General features: G+C 39.7%; 1 protein-coding gene across 1 annotated transcript in view; it reads right to left on the bottom strand.

Moving 5' to 3' along the window:
- Positions 1 to 20,000, bottom strand: part of LOC113579158 (voltage-dependent L-type calcium channel subunit alpha-1D-like) — a 78,498-nt gene that overhangs the window by 12,153 nt on the left and 46,345 nt on the right. Inside the window, exons 20-35 of the mRNA XM_035520235.1 lie at positions 19,656 to 19,715; positions 18,090 to 18,196; positions 16,176 to 16,263; positions 15,971 to 16,078; positions 15,575 to 15,627; positions 14,666 to 14,812; positions 12,510 to 12,711; positions 12,071 to 12,229; positions 11,689 to 11,799; positions 10,723 to 10,812; positions 10,160 to 10,243; positions 3,554 to 3,586; positions 2,393 to 2,521; positions 1,848 to 1,913; positions 1,209 to 1,300; positions 754 to 913 (exon numbers count right to left, since the gene is read on the bottom strand). Coding sequence (XP_035376128.1) covers positions 754 to 913; positions 1,209 to 1,300; positions 1,848 to 1,913; positions 2,393 to 2,521; positions 3,554 to 3,586; positions 10,160 to 10,243; positions 10,723 to 10,812; positions 11,689 to 11,799; positions 12,071 to 12,229; positions 12,510 to 12,711; positions 14,666 to 14,812; positions 15,575 to 15,627; positions 15,971 to 16,078; positions 16,176 to 16,263; positions 18,090 to 18,196; positions 19,656 to 19,715 — 1,689 coding nt within the window. The remainder of the gene's footprint in view (positions 1 to 753; positions 914 to 1,208; positions 1,301 to 1,847; positions 1,914 to 2,392; positions 2,522 to 3,553; positions 3,587 to 10,159; positions 10,244 to 10,722; positions 10,813 to 11,688; positions 11,800 to 12,070; positions 12,230 to 12,509; positions 12,712 to 14,665; positions 14,813 to 15,574; positions 15,628 to 15,970; positions 16,079 to 16,175; positions 16,264 to 18,089; positions 18,197 to 19,655; positions 19,716 to 20,000) is intronic.

Genomic DNA, 20,000 nt, shown 5'->3' with positions numbered 1-20,000 from the left:
ATGGCACCTGAAGCAGACCTGAAGCTGAGGAGATTAAACTATCCTGGCAGGAGATGGCCCAAATCATACCAATTATTAAAAATACAAATTATGGTAATACAGGTTATTGTTACCATTACTGTTAATTGTGTTGAGAGTAAAATTCATATTTACATAATCATGGTATGAGTAATTATGTAATTAAATAAAAATAATACAATTTTCAATGCATAATTACATTCCAAGTCTCATTTACATTTACTAGTCATAATAGAATTGTTACAAAAAAACAAAAATTAAATTAAAAAAATTAAATGTAAAATTAGTTGTATTTAGTTAGTAACCGGGAGATACATATTTAATAGGGTGAGGTTCATGATCAAAATCCAGCTGGGAGAAATTGGGCACGTCCATGGAGGCAGGAGAGCAAGTGCTGTTTTAAGATGAAATTGCATCAAAAGCACCATCGCACTGGTGGGTTTGAAATGTCACAACCCTTTCTAAGCCACTCCACCAAGCTCGTCACAGGCGCATTTATTTCTGCTCACCAAATGGCAATAAATGCACTCGCGCCCTCCAAAATCAGTGAAATGTATTATCTGTAGACGTAAACCCACATCACGCTCCCTGGTGATTAAAGCCATACCCAGCCTCATGCGCATTATTACTCCATAACGCTATCTGGATCTACCAATCTAGACAGGAGAATAACATGACACAACAACCCACTAACGTGGCCAGAGTGAAGGACTCTGGCTGTGTGTGTGTACGTACCAGCCATGCACAGACCATGTAGAAGGTGATAAAGTAAGGGATAGCAAAGTTGCTACCACAGGACAACTCCTCGCCAGGGCTGTAATCCGACTCTGGGTCACACATCTGACCTGGCATACATGCCAGCATGATTTCCTGCCAGGCTTCTCCTGTAGCACACCTAAACACACACAAACACACACATAAACACACATAGACATACAAATACAGACTGAAGCAAAGAAAGTTTCAGATTTGTTCTTTTTTTAAGTTGTTAGACTATTTTATCACTTGTTTTATTTTTTTGTGGTTAGAACTTGCTTGGCATTTTTAGGTACTGTGTATAGAATAAAAATCCTTTTACATATTTTCAGATAAACCGACCAACTTATTAAGTGTATTAAATTACCCAAAGTACCCTTAAAATTCTGCCAGGGGAGATGAAAACAAGAACAGGAGTATGCTTCCTCTCTAACCTGAACAGAAGCAGCACCGACTGGGAAAAACATTGGAAGTTGTTGTTTCTGGTGATTGGTGTTCCATCCACCATTGCTATCTTCCCAAACATCTGAAGGAAAAACAGACAGACACACACAGACAGACAGACAGACAGACAGACAGACAGACAGACAGACAGACAGACAGACACTCACTCACTCACACACTCACTCACCCACTCACACACACACCCACTCACACACACATACACACACCACAAACACACACACACACACACACATCCCATAAGGACCAGCAGACCCTCAGTTCAAATCACAGCTACAATGCCCTTGTCTAAAAATTGCTGAAAGATTAAATTACAACTGGTAAAGGAACCTGACCTACACTAACACTCACTCTAAAATATTCAGAAAAGCTTACTTTAGAATGTTCACACACAAAGCTCACTTTACAATGCTCAGCCTGTTAGCACACTTTAGAATCCAGAAGGAGAAAGAGCCACACACTGTAGTCACACACAACTGCACTGTTTGGACCGACCTGGAATCTGAATTTGGACCGACTTGGAATCTGTGTGCATCTGTGCACATGCGTGTGTGTGTGTGTGTGTGTGTGTGTGTGTTGGCATTTCATGGACACACGGACGAGGCTCTCACCTGCATGCCGATGACGGCATAAATGAAGAACACCATGGCGATGAGTAGGGCGACATATGGCAGAGCCTGTATGGAGCACAATCACAAGTACGGTGTAAACAAACAAACAAAATAACGTCACTCAACACTAGTGAGTGCAGAGTGTATATAATTATGTGCATACATGAAAAATGGATATCTACTGAGCTGTGTAGTTAGGCTGCAGTCCTAATCTAACATATAATCAAGCTATAAGTGTTTTCAGGAGCATCTGAATATTTTAGTGAAGCATGTTAGATTGTGGTTATAATAAACCAAATTGTAAACTATTAAAAGCAATATCTCATGTACAATGGCACACAGAAAGAGACAGTGAGAGTGTGTGTTTGTGCGTTTGTGTGGACTGAATGGACTTCACTGCTGATTTCTAAACATGTAAATATTTTTTAAAGTTGTCTGGAAGCTTGTGAGTGTATTAAGAGATGTGTTGAGAGGTTTAGTGTTGTTTTGAGACATTTGGCGGTGGATTAGGGTGTTGGGTGGTTTTGACAGATAGAACGCCTCACCTGGATGGACTTAATGAAGGTCCACAGGAGGGTACGAATGCCCTCCCCTTTGCTGAGTAGTTTGACTAATCGCAACACTCGAAACAGCCGGAAGAAGGTAATGGAAAGGCCTGACTTTTCTTCCGCATTCTGTGATTTAAGGAGTCAGAGTTAGAGAATGAGAAACATGAGAAACAGGAAGCCAATAGCATCGGGCTGTGCTTCAGCTGCCTGACCAGCAGGAGACAGCACACTTAATCATCAAAGTGTGAGCTCATTTTGGTTTACTGCATTGTGGGTACTAATGCAAGACTTATATTTGTTATCTACCAATCACTAAAGCCTTACAGTGGCACTTTAGCACTTTATTCAATGTTTCCCTTTTTTTTAATTTGAAGAATGTGATTCAACATTTAAGATATATGTTAGAATGTTAGATGTTAAAGTTACAGCTGGTCAGACTTTTGCTGAAGCATTGTCAGGCACCTGTAGAATAAAAGCCAGTCCTTAAAGAGGAAGAGGAATTAACAGGAAGGAGCATGCTGGCCTAAATAAACCTGGCCATACTTAACACGCGTTGGCACAAGCATGGCATTCTCAACCCCGAGTCACTGCATGCGAACTTACAGGGGCCCCAAACCCCTAGTCAAAGGTTATCCTGAGGTCACAACCGTACCCAACAACCTGACCTCATGGGGCCCACATCATGCAGCAGTGTCAGCGCTACAAACGTGAGGGAGCCAGCAACCCCCCACACTCACGTCTGCGCACACACACACACACACACACACACACACGTACGCACACGCACGCCCACACACACACACACACACACACACACACACACACTCTCTCTCTCTCTCTCTCTCTCTCTCTCTCTCTCTGCCACGTTTGAGTGACACTTTCCCTCGTTAAAGAAAGAACAGTTGAATGATGAAACAAAGAAACAGGAACATAAACATAAAGAAACAAAACATAAAGCAAACCCAAGGAACATGAAAGCAAAACAAAAACCAAATTTAATTAAAGCCAAATGAAAAGTATGAAATCCAAAAAGTCACTTTAAGAAGGGGCAGAGATAGCTGAGGTTATATCATAAAATATTTTAAATACAGAATTTCAACGGAAACTTGATAAAAGAAAGTAGATTGTAATTATGGTTGATGCCCAGTAGTATCTTACCCCCGCCTCATCCAACTTTGGAGGCTCCGTGGGCTTTAAAATTAAAGAACCACATTAATCAATCATGCACACACAGCCACACAAAATCTGCACACCACTAAACCTTTTAACACACAAAGATAATACAACTTTTAACCAAACAAACTGCTTATCACAAACTCTAACACAACATCACTAATAGGTAGTAAATAGCATCTCCACACATAAGACCACTTAAGTATCTTAACAACAGTAAATTAGGGCTGTGCGATATGACTAAAATATCACATCCTGATATAGGTAGGTAATTTCATATGGCTGTAATGATGCACATTTTTTGTAAATACAATGGTTTATATAAGACCTATTTCTTATTATATATTTCACATCTTATACTGTGTATAATTACAATTACATTATACTGTGGTATGACCAAAGCCTATATAACTACCTATATAGAGGTAGTTATAAAAAATAAAATTTTAACTGTTCATAGTGTTAAAGTTGATTACTCTCTAATTAGCTATACAACTAGTTACACGGCCAAGGCTGACCACGCATACCCTCAGCATCCTATTCTGGATCAGAAAAATAAAGTCTGTGAAAATGCCCATACTTATTTTAACAGAGATTAAATAGTTTTAAGAGGAGATTAAATAGTTAAACAGTAGAAAAAAAAAAAAAAAAACTAGATTACACTGAGGTAAAAATAATAATAATAATTAACTCTAAAAAAATCTAGATATCTATTATATATAACCATATATAGTTAAGATGTACAGTAAGTGTGGTGAAACCAAAAATCTGCATCACTATTTTAAAATTAACTACTCTCAAGGTTTAGGTTGGACCCCAATTTACAATGGAACTTAAGTTCAGCTGGTGCAACTGGTTCCTGCTCTTCAGTATGGCTACTTTTCAGCTGCATTCCTTCACCAGTTCTTCACACAGCATTACACCATCCATTATAATATCCTCCGCTTGTTGTCTTGGTATATTTCCAAGTGTTGTTGTAGTTTATTTTTATTTGAACTTGTTCTTGTAGATAGCTAGCCAAAACTTGCATTTCTAAGTTTATTAACCTTCTAGAGTTTATTAAACCTGCTAGAGTGTTTGAGATTTGGCATTCAGAGTAACATCCATATTTGATGGTATTGTCTTAACGCAAAGTCCTTCTGTCCTCACAAGATATATCATCATATCGCACAGCACTACAGGAAATCATTCAACAAAGAAATCAGAACACCTCATGTTGCAAAAAAATGTAATAAAATAACTGCAGAAAACTAGATCTGTCTACATAACCTTAATCTATTCACATAACAACACCGCTCTAAATTACATCAAAGACTTGGGATACTAATGTGACAAACAGAACAAATAGCACAACAGCATGAAATAGCAGGACCCTATGCAAAGACAACATTCTGAACATCTGACAAGTTCAGCCAAAATGGTGACAAGACAGTGTGTGGATGTGCATGTCCAGACATCTTAGAGTCTTCTTCACAAATGAAAAAACAGGCCTACCAAATTCAATCAAAGAGTGGCATCACAAACTATTTCTGAACATATAGCTGACATCTGAACGTAACGGTGTGGACTGTCAAGCCAGCTCCATTACACTCTATATTGTTAATGGCACATTTACGTGCCTTCAACAGGCAAAATATGATGACCAGTAATGTATGACTGACTCTGAAATTCCAACAGACTCAGCAATCAAACATAAACCAGAGCAAAATGTTCACGCATAGCACCTATGAAACAAAAGCCAAAAGCATTTCTAAAAACTTATTTAAGATATACACTTGGACAGATACATACAAATGTGCCAGCAAATGTGTAACAGGAAGCAAATCTGATTTAAGGATCATTTCCTGAAATGGAGGCAGGTATTGAGCATCCTCAGTCTGCAGGCCCCAAAAGCAATTAGTTTCTCGCTCTTTCTGATGACCTCACAGCAGCAACTTCTGATGATGCATTAACATGACTGTAATCATACACATAGTTGATATGTCCCTTTGTCACTGCTATCCAATCTTATACAAACATACACATTTATGCACACACAGACACACACACTTCTCACTCAGAGGACCACAAACACATATACACATACAAGTAAATAAAGAAAAGAGTCTATTAAGAACATGAAACATAGTGAAGTGTTCTTCAGTAAGAGGGAATATAAAAGGCTCCAGACAGGCAAGGCCTTTCTCAGTCCAAGCTACAGTACTGAACCCCTTCGTTTTAACACAGAGGATGTACTGTTTTTGAGTCCGTAAGAGGTAAATGGGCAAAAATGCTAAAACGAATACGTTTTCTAGAATGTCCTAGTCATAACACTTGGTGAAACATGCACATAGCACTGCCAAACAGCAGACAAGCATCGGGGCACTCTCCCTCTCCCCATTACACACACGCACAGACAAGCATGCAGACACACTCCCATTCATTCACACTGAATAAGGAGAGGAGTTTTTCATAGGCATTGTAGCCTCCTCATGCATGTTGGACAGAACCCTGTATTAGAGTGCCTCTCGACACTATCACAGTCCTGTGCAAGAGGACAGGCCGACAGAAAGAGAACCAGGAAAAAAACAAAACAAAACAGAAAGGCCTAGAGAGAAAGAGGCAAGGAGAGACACATGCAAAAAAGAAATTGAGAAATAAAAGAGAAAGATGCGAGAGAATTCAGAGAGAAAGCCACAGTATGAGAGAAAGAATAAGACAAGAGAAAGAAAACAGGAAAGAGACGAACACGAGAGACAGTCAACATGCACCCTGGCTGAATTCTACACACCTTCTCTACCCATGATCCCTTTCTCTGTCTCATCTGAGCTCTAAAAGCTCACTAGAGGGAGGCAGAAGAAAGACAAGACAATCACACGCCATACTGCACTCTCATCGACAGACACAAGCTCTCATCCTGCCTGGTGCCCCTTTCAACAGACTGGGGAACCCAAGAAATCCAGTGCAGATCTATGAGAAGTTTCTTGGTTTTCAGATAGGGCCTGGCTATTGGCAAGCTCACCGACAGGTTTTCTATATATTAGGGTTGTGATTGGACTGATCATCATTAGTGGGCAGTTTGTGGGTGATTTAAAAAGAATGAGATTATGTGCAAATACAATATTTAAAATAATCTTTGTCGTGTACAGAATGTTCTCAGTAGTTAGGTGAGCATGGATCTCAAAGAGCTCTACTGAAAACAAAAACTTAAAGTGACCTGAAATGTAAGAAGGTATTCAAGGTGTTCGTTGAGAAGACAAATTAGGGTTTAAGAACTTTTAAAGTAGCAAATAAATATTGTCAGCACTGTGTAAAATGAAAAAAAAAAAGAAAAGTAAAACATAAAACCAAATTGGCTTTCTTAGATATGGCGTATGTATCAATTTTTTTGTCCTCTTTATATGGTTTTGAATAATTTACAATCAACAGCAGTTTTGTTACCAACATTATAAGTCCATGCACTCAAGCTGTGTTAGTCTTCATTCTTCAAACTACTTTCGGGATTCGTATATTACTATGTGAGTGCAAAATCACCTATTTGCAAAGACACTGCTCTGTATTTTGCAGCCTTATTTATAAACACCGCAAATTGCTTATGCATTAAGGAAACACAAAACGTATGTACTATTTTACTCATTTGAAAGACACAGTCCTTCTTACATCCTGTCAATTGATCAGATTGGGTAGTTTTTTGCAGATTTTAACAAGTTTGCTTGTGTTTTTGCATGTGCAAACCTTGAACAAATAGGGCCTGTGTGTGCTAAGCTAATTGCTACTGGATATTCTTTGTGCATTCTGTCTGATTACGGCAAGTTCCTGTGCAGATTCAATCTATTCAGTTTGCTGCCCTGTGTGTTACTGGATAATTTGTTTACTCTGAACACTCTGTGTTCCTAACTGTAAGTGGACACTATGCTTGTTTTGTTCTGATTGTACTGTACAGTCCACTATTCTGATTGTCACATCAGTTCTGAGCTCCACGGCCAGTCTGTCTAGAGCTGGACAGGGAAGAGGTATAGAAAGAGAAAAGGGACAGAATTTATGATGAATTAGCATGGCAGGGACTAACCACTTCAGGTTTGGGGCCAAACAGCAACTGCAGAACATGAACTAATGTTAGCATGTGGTGTAGCAACTACATTTTCCAGCATGCAATGGTGGATGGACAAACACCACTATAACTTGATGAACAGCACACATACCCATGAGTGGGCATCAGACAGCATAGATATAGCTAGTACTAGATCAGATAATGTGGTCTTTATAATGCATTTGTAAGTGCTGTTTTAGATCTAGTAGGGTTATATCTATGGCTACATAATTTAGTATGACAGCAAGTCACAAAGAAAGTAGGAAAAAATTTAATGTGCTTCACAAGGCCTTTACAACTTTTAAAAATAATATATACATGGTGTGTGTGTGTGTGTGTGTGTGTGTGTGTGTGTGTGTGTGTGTGTGTGTGAGGGTTTTAGCTAAAGCACTATTACTATACACTAACGTTAAACCAAATAATATTCAGGTCCATGTGAAACAAATATATGCTGAATATCTACAAAGACAGACATAGACAGAGAAGAAAAACAGCACAATTAACACATAGAGACAAAGACATATGCAAGACACACACACACACAGACAGGACCATACATACTTACACCAACACAAAGCCGAACCATGCTGAACCACAGTCATACACATCTATATAGGGACACAGACTAACATATATATATATATGTATACACCAGAGACCAAACAAACAATAAACATATATTGTGCAAACATGTATACAGCCACATATATATACACGACACAAACACCTATAGGGACATATACAACACGTGGTCACACGTGGACAAATGACAACTCCAGAGAGACAGCTTGGCAGCTTAGACAGCTGTGTATAGAATGTGTGAGCGTGTGAGTGTTGTTCTTCCATTGTGAATGTAATATGCAGAAGTTTCACAGCACTGACAGACACAACTTAGCAGCAAACACCATCAGCACTGTGGAGGAAAGGCCTCCACTGTGTGTGTATGGAATACCCAGCCCCTCCCTGTCACCATGGCCACCGAGTACAGCATGGGAATATCATCAGAAATGACACGCATGGAAGTGGTCTTTGGGCATTTACCACATATCACAAACAACTCTCCAGATCTTTTAGGGGCTTTTTTTAACTTGGTCGTGATCTTAATTCCAGGACTTCTCAGGACTTTCCTAGAATTATTAGCTCCAAAAATGTGAGTCATATTTCGATACTGAACATGGTGTGCATGGTCCCGGAAAGTGGTAGAATATTCCATTCACATTCATGAATTGTTTTATCCTTTTTCAGTACTCAATTGCGTATTTTTGATAGTGATGTAGTTTAAGTACAGTAAAGTTGAAGAGAAAAGACCGAAGCTTTACTGTCTTCATGCCGTATTAGCAAATGGAGATCTTTATGAGATGTCCATAGCCTGGTCACCACTGTTAAAATCAGACTTGAGTTCTAGAATTCTTCCATGTCAGCAGACAATGTGTTAAACGTCTAGAGCTCAAGCTGGGTTAGTCCAGATTTGTTAAGCCAAACTGGGGCACGAAGCGGAAGTTAAGACATCTGACAGCTTGACCCCCAGGCTAAGACATTATCTGTATTCTTGTAGACCAGAGTATTTGCTGATCTTCAAGTTACATGCATCTGAAGTTGAGGCCAACTGTTTTTAGTAGCAACTGGTAGCAAAGACAACTTCAGGATCAGGCAAAAAATGAGCCTGACACTTTCATAGCTCTGATCTACATGAACATAAGGGTTACACTTTCAGACTGGGAGAACTTCAACCTCACAAAACGTTTGGAAATATTTTAAGAGTTGGGGCAGAGAGCCATTATGAAGGAGACCGAAGCAAAGAGAACAGCGCATCCCGCCATACTTGCCTCTTTCAATTTCTACGGAAACAGAATAAATAAGAATAGGGGTTAGAAAAACCACATTGTGGTTTCCATGGTGCAAACTGTGTAAGCAATGTAACATATCAATTATCCCAACCTTCTCAAGAACCCATCATAGAGACATCAAAAACTCGGTCACACAAAACAATTGAAAGAGTTCCAGCTGATTATATAGCAAGGTTTGATGTATTTAACACAACTTATGATACAGACAGGTAATTGGAATAAATATTGTCTTGACAATAAATATTGTCTTCTTTTTTTTTTACATTTGAAAAAATATTTTTTGCAGGCTAAAATGTTGCATATTTCACATGGTATTTTCCATCTATTTCCAGTGTCCTTGGGACTTCCAGTTCCCATTAGAACTTCTAGTGACAAAACACAACAGAACTGAACAATCACAGACAACATCTACTAAATGAAACCTTGCAAAAAAACACTGGGGAAAGAGGCAAGATGGCTTAATTTTACTTCTGAATAATGCCGCCATCTTCACCCACATACTCTTGGATATAAAGACTGATTATATTTGGAATTTCCATAATGTAAATTTCCATGAGCATACATGACATACATGTCTTAGGCTTATGCAACATATAAAACCCACAGTATTGTTGTCCCGACATGGTTTTCTTGCATGGTTTCTCATCTAATAGAAGCAAAGATGGTCATACTTACGTTGATTTCATTGACAGCAATATCTATGATGCTACCCACTACAATTAAGGCATCAAATGCGTTCCAAGCATCAGTGAAATAATGCTGTTAATATAAAAACCACAACCACAGGGGGCAAGGGAAAAGAAGAGAGGAGAAGAGAGGAGAAGAGAGGAGAAAAGAGGAGAAGAGAAGAGAAGAGAAGAGAAGAGAGGAGAAGAGAAGAGAAGAGAGGAGAAGATAGGAGAAAAGAGGAGAAGAGAAGAGAAGAGGAGAAGATAGGAGAAAAGAGGAGAAAAGAGGAGAAGAGAAGAGAAGAGAGGAGAAGATAGGAGAAAAGAGGAGAAGAGAAGAGAAGAGAAGAGAAGAGAAGAGAAGAGAAGAGAAGAGAAGAGAGGAGAAGAGAAGAGAAGAGAAGAGAAGAGAAGAGAAGAGAAGAGAAGAGAGGAGAAGGGAAGAGGATCAAAAATAAAGGTTATGGAAGACAGGGAAAAATTAAGGAAAAAAGAGAAAGACAGAAATTAGAACTCGAGTTGTCAGAAGAGATGAGATTTTTGAGTGAAAGTTACTTTAAAGGAGCTCACAGGGGGCTGAGACGTTCCCTTTAAGTCACAGAGCTGTAACAGACCATTACAGAGCAAAGAGAATTGACAGGACCTAAAGCAGAGGTAGAGCTGGGGGAGAGGGGAGGGGCTTACTTACATCGATCTCACTGAGCACAATGTCAACTAAGCTGCCGATCACCACCAGAGCATCAAACACATTCCACGGGTCTTCAAAATAGCCCTTAGGCGGGTAACAAGGGGCAGGTGTGCTGGGTTAGCTATAACTACTACACCATTTACATAGAAAACTGGGTATGTATCACAATTCATATCAATGCAGCATTGTCCTAAGTGGCTATTAGCAGTGGGTTTTGAGTTCAAAGGATCATGCATTAATGATTGAAATATATATTAGATTAATGGTGCCCACTCACACCCACAAAAGTGTCACTAAGGAACTAGGCTGCAACTATGAAAGAGTGCCTGAGTTAACTCTGAGAGGTAAGTGAAAGCTCACACTTGTGGGTAAGACAGGGTACCACTTCCCTGTACTATGCTAATACCTGTACCTGTGTCAATACATTTAGCATGTAGTTAAGCAATTTAGAGAGAGAGAGAGACAGAGAGAGAGAGAGAGAGAGAGCGAGAGAGAGAGAGATGAAAGTATTTGAGCACTGCACACCACACTGAATCTCTTACAAGCTTTCTGTCCTTCTTCTTAACAAAGAGCTGGGCACAGGAAAAAGGAGTTGTACAACTATTATACAACTAATCTTTAAGAAATGTATATTTATTTTAAAGATGATAAAAGATTGTGTAAGTGGGCTATTATGTTAGCATTCCTTGCATTTGTGAAAGTGTATGTTTCTCATGAAAGATGGCGTGTATTTATGAGCTGTATTTTTTATGTGAATGATAATGTTTATTTATGAGGTGTGTGTGTCCCAATACAGTGGTGTAAATGGTGTACGCACACATGCATTTAGGTATGTACACATAACCAACCGTAGGTTTGTAGGCAATTAGTTTCACGACCATCTCCACAGTAAAGACTGCTGTGAATATCATATTCAAGATGTCCATCACATGGCTAAATTCCGCAGACTGCTCAAAGTGCTACAGTGGTGGGAAAGAGAGACATTAGAGTTTTCAAAGGTTTGCCTGTTGTTAGGGTTACACATGGATAGCATGCAGTAAAATGCTGTGGCAACTATGATCTACAACCTGTTTGCAGCCAGGTGGATATGAGTCAGAGCCAAGCCTGATTTCGAGAAATGCTAAAATACGTGGCAAAAGCAAAGGCATATAGGCACGAGCACACACACACACACACACACACACACACACACACACACACACACACACACACACACACACACACACTTACCTGCACTGCTAGACAGAGGATATTGAGAATAATGAGCACCAGCATGACATATTCAAAGACTGCAGAGTTGACCACGAGCCAGAACTTGTACTGGTAGGGGTCTGTGGGGATGAATTGCTTGATGGGCTCAGCATTCAGCGTGTACTCCACACACTGCCTCTGTGGAGGCACAAGGAGATGCAGGGACGCACTCACAAACAAGCACACTCAGTCTACAGCAACAGTAAAGAAACACCTACACACAGAAATGCCAAAAACATTGAAGAGTCAAAGAGAGAAAAGACATGCTGAAGAAGTAAAATTCATCTCTCCTTTATTTGTTCTCTTTATCACTATCCCTCTCTCTCTCTGACACACACTCACACATAAACCAACGTACACACACACACACACACACACACACACACACACACACACACACACACACACAAAGACACACCTGGTTCTTGTCCAGCTCACAGTTCTTGTACTCGCTCTCGCCTTGCTCCTGGAATGTCACGATGACGAAACCCACAAAGATGTTCATCATGAAGAAGGCGATGATGATGATGTAGATGATGAAGAAGATGGAGATTTCCACGCGGTTGTTGAAGACGGGGCCATGGTTCACACTATATGAGTCAATGGCTTCATAGAGAAGTCTGATGGAAAGAGGGAAGATAAGTCAAAAACAAGGAGACAGCAGAAGGAGAAGAAGATAGATTCTATCCTGCTGCCTGTTTGACCATTTTTATTGTCTTTTTTATTGTCATAAATTCTTAGATGCAAAAAACCCTCATGGACTTGATAAAGCATTCTCCAGAAGGTGGTGCTCTTCCCTTTATATTCTATTAAAGTGATATTTAAATCAGGGACTGCTGAGAAGTTCATGTGGATGGGACCACATGTAAAGAGGAAAACCTGAACATTTAACATATTGCATGTTTCAGTGACATTTTATTTAGATGCTCTTTTGTTACAGCACAATACAATGACCTGCGAATTGCAGTGATTTCAAATTAGTGCTTGAAATAAAATGTACACTAAAATGCAATATAATGACAAATATAGGCTATTGTAAAGAGTTGACACGGGAAGCAGTGACAGGGGAGGTTTAAACCAGCCCGAAGAAGGGAAGAAAGCATAAATACCACTGCACTTCATCTTCGCCTCGAACGAGCAGAAAAAAATCTTATAGGCACGAAAAGTAATCTAGAACAATATGTATTAAGTAAAAGAACTTTGCTAGAAATTTGCTATGACGTGTTACTGTTAGCATTACCATCTTTACTTTGTGATTCTTATTTTTCCCAGCAGGGTTAATTAGCTACTGTCACGGACTGCTCCTCCCCATAAGTCATGTGGTACGGCCCGCCGCACGCAGGGGGATGTACCACGCCCTCCGGGATTACACTCGCGTGTATAGGGTTGGCTGTTAAGTGTCAATGTGTCTCTTTAAACCCCTGTCCGTGTGTGCTCCCTTTGTTGGTCATTGTTGCCGCGTGTGTGTTCAAGTAGATCTCTGTAGCTGTAAGGTTCGTTTGTATAGTCTCGTGTCCTATTCATTATAAATGTTGTATGCGAGTGCCACATTTGTCTTACGTGTTTATTGTTAATAAATGTTCTGCACTAAGTCTGTATGTCCTGCCCCGTGCCCTGCCGTACTCAGGCCACAATTGTTACAGCTACCTGTCAAGCAGAAATCTGGCTAACTTGGCGCTGAGTTTCATTATCAATCCTTTCAGGTCCCATAGCCCTTTCTATCAATGAAAAACTGCTCCAATGTTTATAATTCTTTATTATTATAAATATTTATAATTCCTTCTTTTCACCTTGTCTTTCTTCATGTATCATTTTCTGTTTACTTGTCTATCATATAAGATGTTGGCAAGGAAGGAAGGACAGTTTTTTCAGTGATAGTGGTTGTATATCCACCATTGATTTGCAGAGTCTGGATGTGCTTGACCGAGTAAGAGCATGTGTGTGCACAAAAAGTGAATGACACTCAGTAAGATATTCCTCCTGGCTCTGATTGGTTGTTCTGATTTGGGCGCAGTGGGTTCTCGCAAATAGCATTAGGAGGAGTAAGTGGAGTCAGGAGAGCCTGACCTTTTCACAAATGGTCTGTCTCATGTACTACTGTCAGGACACAGTGACAGTTAGAAAATATGACAAATGTATTTTTATACAGATTACCTACTGCTGCTTTGTAGCCAATACAGCACAACACAGAATTATGGAAAAGCACAACATCACTTAATGACACAACACCACTGTCAACAGCGAGAGACTGGCTGGCTGTCAATTACATACTGTACAGTGCCTCCACACTATACATAATTACTGACATCCAGGTAGACTCTATGCCTATACAAACCAGATATCTATCACCTGGTAAATCCCATAACACCTCACTCTCCTGCTTTTTTCACCTTGCATCTACGTTGATCTCATGCATGGAATACATCTGATAGAAATCCATTTGATGGGAAAATCCATTTGATGGAAAAAAGCAATGGAGAACTTTGACCCCTGAGCACTGTACCTGACCAGGGTTGGTTGAAATACCCCAACAGCAAAGGGCAGGAAAAGTAAGTAGGTTTAAGTGGGTCTTACTTCGGCCAACCCTCAAACGTGGACACAGTGAAGAGGGCCATCATGGCCTTGAGCACGTTGTCAAAGTTGAAATCGCCATTTTTCCAGATGCGCTTCTGAAGCATAGGTTTGTTTATGTCTCCATCTTTGAAGGCGATAAAGTTGCCCCTGACAGAGAGGGGGAAAGTCAGCAAAACACTGAGCAAAGATACCATTTTTGAAGGACTCAGCAATCTTAATAGACACAGCTTTAAAATAACATTTTTGTCATTTTTGTCCCGGTGAAATGTGTTTATAAATATACATTGAAAAGATTACCTCCTATAAACTTAAAAATTAATGCAATTAATAATGGTACACAACATTCTTTTTCAGTTGCTGTCATTTCTATCTTCAGGTGAGACCTCATAAAGAACAGAAAGTAGGTACTACAGTGATATATGATTGTGCAGATGACACTGAACATGGAATTGTTTTTAGGTTTGAAGTTGTAATGACCATTTGTAACACAAACATTTAACATTTTGATCTCCAGCAGAATTCTATGAAGCAAGTTTTCCAGCATTTTATTTCTCCTTTTTAATTAAGTATTTCATGATGTGCAAATTTTGTTTTTACAGGGAAAAAACTGAGTGTGGATGTAAGTGTATGTGAGTATGTATTGTGTGTATGTGTGCACATATGTGTGTAGGTTTGTGGGTGTATATTGAAGTATGCATGTAACAGTGCATGTGAAAGGTAAATTGGGTGTGTACGCAAGTGTGCGGAATTTATGGGACTTATTTACACATGCAGGTGGGTGTACATGAAGAATGTGTGTGATTGTGTGTGTGTATGCGCATTCCTGCATACGCAGGTGGGTACATATTGAGTGTGTATGTGTGTGTATATGGAGTTTGTATGCAAGTGTGTGTGATTTGTGGGACTTACTTGCACTCGTCTGGCGTTACTACGATTTCATCAGTGCAACGATAAAATTTCCCCTGTGAAGAATGAGCTGAGGTCAAGCATGCATGCCACAATCTGATGCTAACAACACCACGTTTAAAATAAGTGACCACAAAATATTAATCATATACAGAAACATCAACACAGTAATATATCAAAAAATTCAATGTTATTATTATTGCTGCTGCCTTTATTATTATTACAATATTTAATAATAACATTATTATGCAACTTTCTCTGTGTTGTGAGTTCATATTTTCTCTTGACTAGCAGTGAATGAAAGCTAATTGTGAACTGTCTACATAAACTGATTTACACAATAGCAATAGCTGTCATCCCCTATTCACACTGACACTGCTTGTGCTGAAACTAGCCTACCTTAAAGAGCTGCACTCCGATACAGGCGAACATAAACTGGAGCAGAGTGGTGACAACTACAATGTTACCGATGGTCCTGATGGCCACAAACACACACGAGACCACTTTCTGCAGGGGGAAAACAGTTTACACTGGCATAAACAAATGGCAACGCCTGACCCTGCTGCTCAAGACACACAGCATCTGGATGTGAACGTTTATGCACCTTCAGCCCTTTGGCTCTATTGATGGCTCTGAGAGGTCTCAACACCCGGCACACACGCAGGATCTTCACCGCGGAGATTGCTGAGGCACTGCACAGACAAACACGCATATCACATGCGTGGTACTTCATGACTAGTGCACGCACACAGTGTGGCGAAGCGCAAAGAAGAAAACATAAATCCACACAAAACACATCCATACAATATGTAATAATACCAAAGCTATATATTATAGCCTAAATACTCACTGTGCTTCAATACTAATACTACAAGCTTTATTTCTATAGCACTTTTTAAACAAGGTTTAGAAAATACTTTACAAAAGGATGCAATAAAAACTAAATAAAATGGAAAGAAAATTAAGATACAACAATAGGACTAAAATAAAATGGCATAAATTAAGATAAACAAAATTTAAAAACAAAATTTATTAAAATGTATGCATGCATGCCAAAATTCTCACTAAGCCATTTTTTCACTCTCTGCAAGCAAAAGATGGAGTTCTTTGAGTGGACAGTAGTCCAGTGTAACAAGAGTTGAAATAGAAAAAGACTAATATTCATCCTAAATTATTGTTTGTACAAATTCAATGTTGTTCAGTTTTGAGAATATATATACAGGGGTTAATGTTGTATTAGAGCAATGTATAAATTCTGGGTAGCACTACAATTCACATGCAACTGCAACACAACTACCAACCTCGGGGTTTTTGTTGATTTTCGCTGTTAGAATACATCTAAATGTATTTTTCTTTTCTTACTTTTAAGAGATCTCTATGCAGGTGCAGCAGTTAACCAAAAAGGGGGCAAATGTTTATGTGTATATGCAGGTACACTGTGGTTTGTTTTAAAAGTCTGAAATTTTTACTCGATCCGTAAAGGCAAAAAAAGGAATCTGTCTAGAATACATTCACTATATAATCGCATGGAAATGCTTAGTATGTTGTATCGTTTACTAGTTTTATTTTGTAATCTTTTTGTCATTTCATTTAAGTTTATTTTGTTTTTATGTACATTTATGTGAGTTATTCGCAAGGCTACATGAATGTACAAGTAGTCGTACTTGTGACGTGCAGAGGCAAAGCAGCATGTGGGGATGAGCCGTGTCTAACACAATGAACATTTATTTTACATAAAGACGACAACGTGGTTAGTGAACTATCCTGGTTCAAACATGGACACACTTATACGTAGACACAGGACTTATATACACACACACTAACAACACACAATAAGGAGCAGGTGTGATAGACAGGGAGGGCGTGGCCATACAGACGAACGAACACACACACAGGAAGACGTTTGCGGGGAAGCGCCGTATCGTGACAGTACTCAGTAGCACTGGGTACACTACTGAGAGATCTCTGTGCCGATGCAGGCCAATGCATATGCAGTGTATACGCAAGCCAGAGCTACTAAGGTCAAGCAGACAGGAAAACCAGAGTCTATCAGCTTCACTGAGTCTAGACCATGAGCACGTAAGGACACACACGCATGCCCCTGACACACTGATGACGAACTTGTCACACTTGCCACAGCAGACGAGTGTACAAAAATACAAAAGCATGTATTTTCACTGTTGGCTGCTGAGAGAATGGCCTGGAACGTGGACATATTTGTCAGGTGATAGAATGCAGTCATGCAAACATCACTTATATAGCCCTTAAAGTTAAGGTCGCTGTCAAAAGTAGCAACCAGGTTTTTGACACAAAACAACACGTGGACAACACGCTAGCTAAGACATTAGTCTTCGTGATCTTGTGTAACTTCTACACAGGTTTCAGCCCATCCAGAACCATGTAAAATTGCATGTTAACAATGCATGGACAACAACCACAGAACTGTGGTGTGTGAGTATAGACCTGGCAGCTATGCATTAGTTAGAGAGACTCAGTTAAGCAGTCCACTGGAACTCACTCTAGTCCGAAGGATGCCAGAGATATGCCCACAACCAGTATGTCCAGGAGATTAAAGGCGTTCCTCATGAATGCCCCCTTGTGAAGAAATGCTCCAAACGTCATCATCTGAGAGACGAACAAGGGACAGATTGCAGCCATTGGGGTTTAAATGGACCACACAATGTAGAAGACATGCATTCATCCTCCCTCCCCAACACACAGACACATGCACACACACACACACACACACACACACACACACACACACACACACACACACACACACACACACACACACACACACACAGATAAACATATGTACACTCCTGGATATCACACTTATTAAAGACTGGTGAGCTCAGCACAGGATGCTAAAAGCTAAAGATAACAAAGAGATAAAAGCAGTGAGGAAAGAAAGAATAAATAATGAAAGCACATAGAAAATAGAGTGATAGCACAATCTGAAATGAGAACCCCACATAGTCACATCCATGTAAGCTGTTCTCTAAAAACACACGCTGCCCTGTTGCTCTGCTAAGACCGCAATGAGACTCTAGTGACCGCAGGGAAGCTCCACAGTCTCCTTATACTTAGGGCACAAAAGATGAGCCCAAACCAAAGCAATCATCTCCAAGAAACAAACAAGATGAAGAAGCGCATAGGAGTCATCTTCCAAGAACATGTTAATACAGCAGTTCCCAAAGAACCCAGAAGCATTGTGAGCAAGCTGCCCACAGCCACTGATCTATGACCACTATTGCATGATTTCTCTGACGTCTGGACAATGGAGACTGATCCTAGGTCAGCATATATGGGCATAACACCAGCTCCATTCAAGGTGGAAGCAAAGTGCTGTCCTGGCCCCTGTGGGTCTAGACATGATGCTGTAGCAATATGCATTTTTCTTAGGGGACTGTAGTCTGTATCATTCTCTCATTGCACACACTTGGCTTTGCCCCCTCTTTTATGTGTGAGCCAATCAGTTGTAAAGTTCTGGGTTAAGCGCAGGCTACAGAGGCCTAAGTGACTGAGTTAACCCAGTTTATGCCAAAACACACCAGCAACATTGTTGCACAGTTTTGCTTGTTGATAAGTCACTGAATACAATTCATAAACGAATTGCGTAAAAATATTGGGGCTTACATCATACCAATCAGAGGTGGACTGAACATCAGTCTTCTCCAGGATACGGACTGAACAAAGGCTAAAAAACCTGACAACTCTCGTGCCACAAAACATGAGACAGAACGTGTCTGACGGAGATGCAGTGGTATGCTGCTTTTTCTTTTCTTTTAACATTTAAAAGCGGTACAGAGAGAAAGAGATAGAGTGAAAGAGAAAGAGGAAAAAGACTAGAGAGAAAAAAGAAAAGAAAGGCATCAGGCCAGGTTTAAGGCTATGCTGGTGACACACACGGAGATAAAGCAGAAAGGTCACATGAGGTTACCTTCAACACGATCTCAAATGTAAACACACTAGTGAAGACAATATCTGCATAGCCTAGGACCTGGAATAAACCAGACGATTACAGAATTACTGATCCCAGCACAAGACACACACCACAGACAAGGAGCTCCGAATTTACCTTCAACATGATCTCTACAGTAAAGACAGCTGTGAAGGCATAGTCAAAGTAACCAAGTATCTGCAAAAAGCAATGTACATGTATAGCAAAGATTAAAGGCAACAGTGATGTGGAGGAGAAACATTGAACAGTGAAGTACAAAAGAGTTAGAATAAAGAAGCAAGGCAAGTAATAATCCTAATCATAAATAGCAACATCATTTATTAGATAGGGTGATCACTAAAACATGTATAACATATGCAGGATTTTTTAATATATGCTCATGTATAAGGATCCTTTGAAATATGTATTAAAACAGAAAAGCTTCTCATCCAAAGAGCTAATGGGTTCATGCATAATTAGATT

Source organism: Electrophorus electricus, chromosome 20, assembly GCF_013358815.1.
Source record: "Electrophorus electricus isolate fEleEle1 chromosome 20, fEleEle1.pri, whole genome shotgun sequence".
Classification (NCBI taxonomy): Eukaryota; Metazoa; Chordata; class Actinopteri; order Gymnotiformes; family Gymnotidae; genus Electrophorus; species Electrophorus electricus.
Note: the sequence above shows the minus strand (reverse complement) of the source record. Positions and strands in the feature narration are given on the sequence as shown.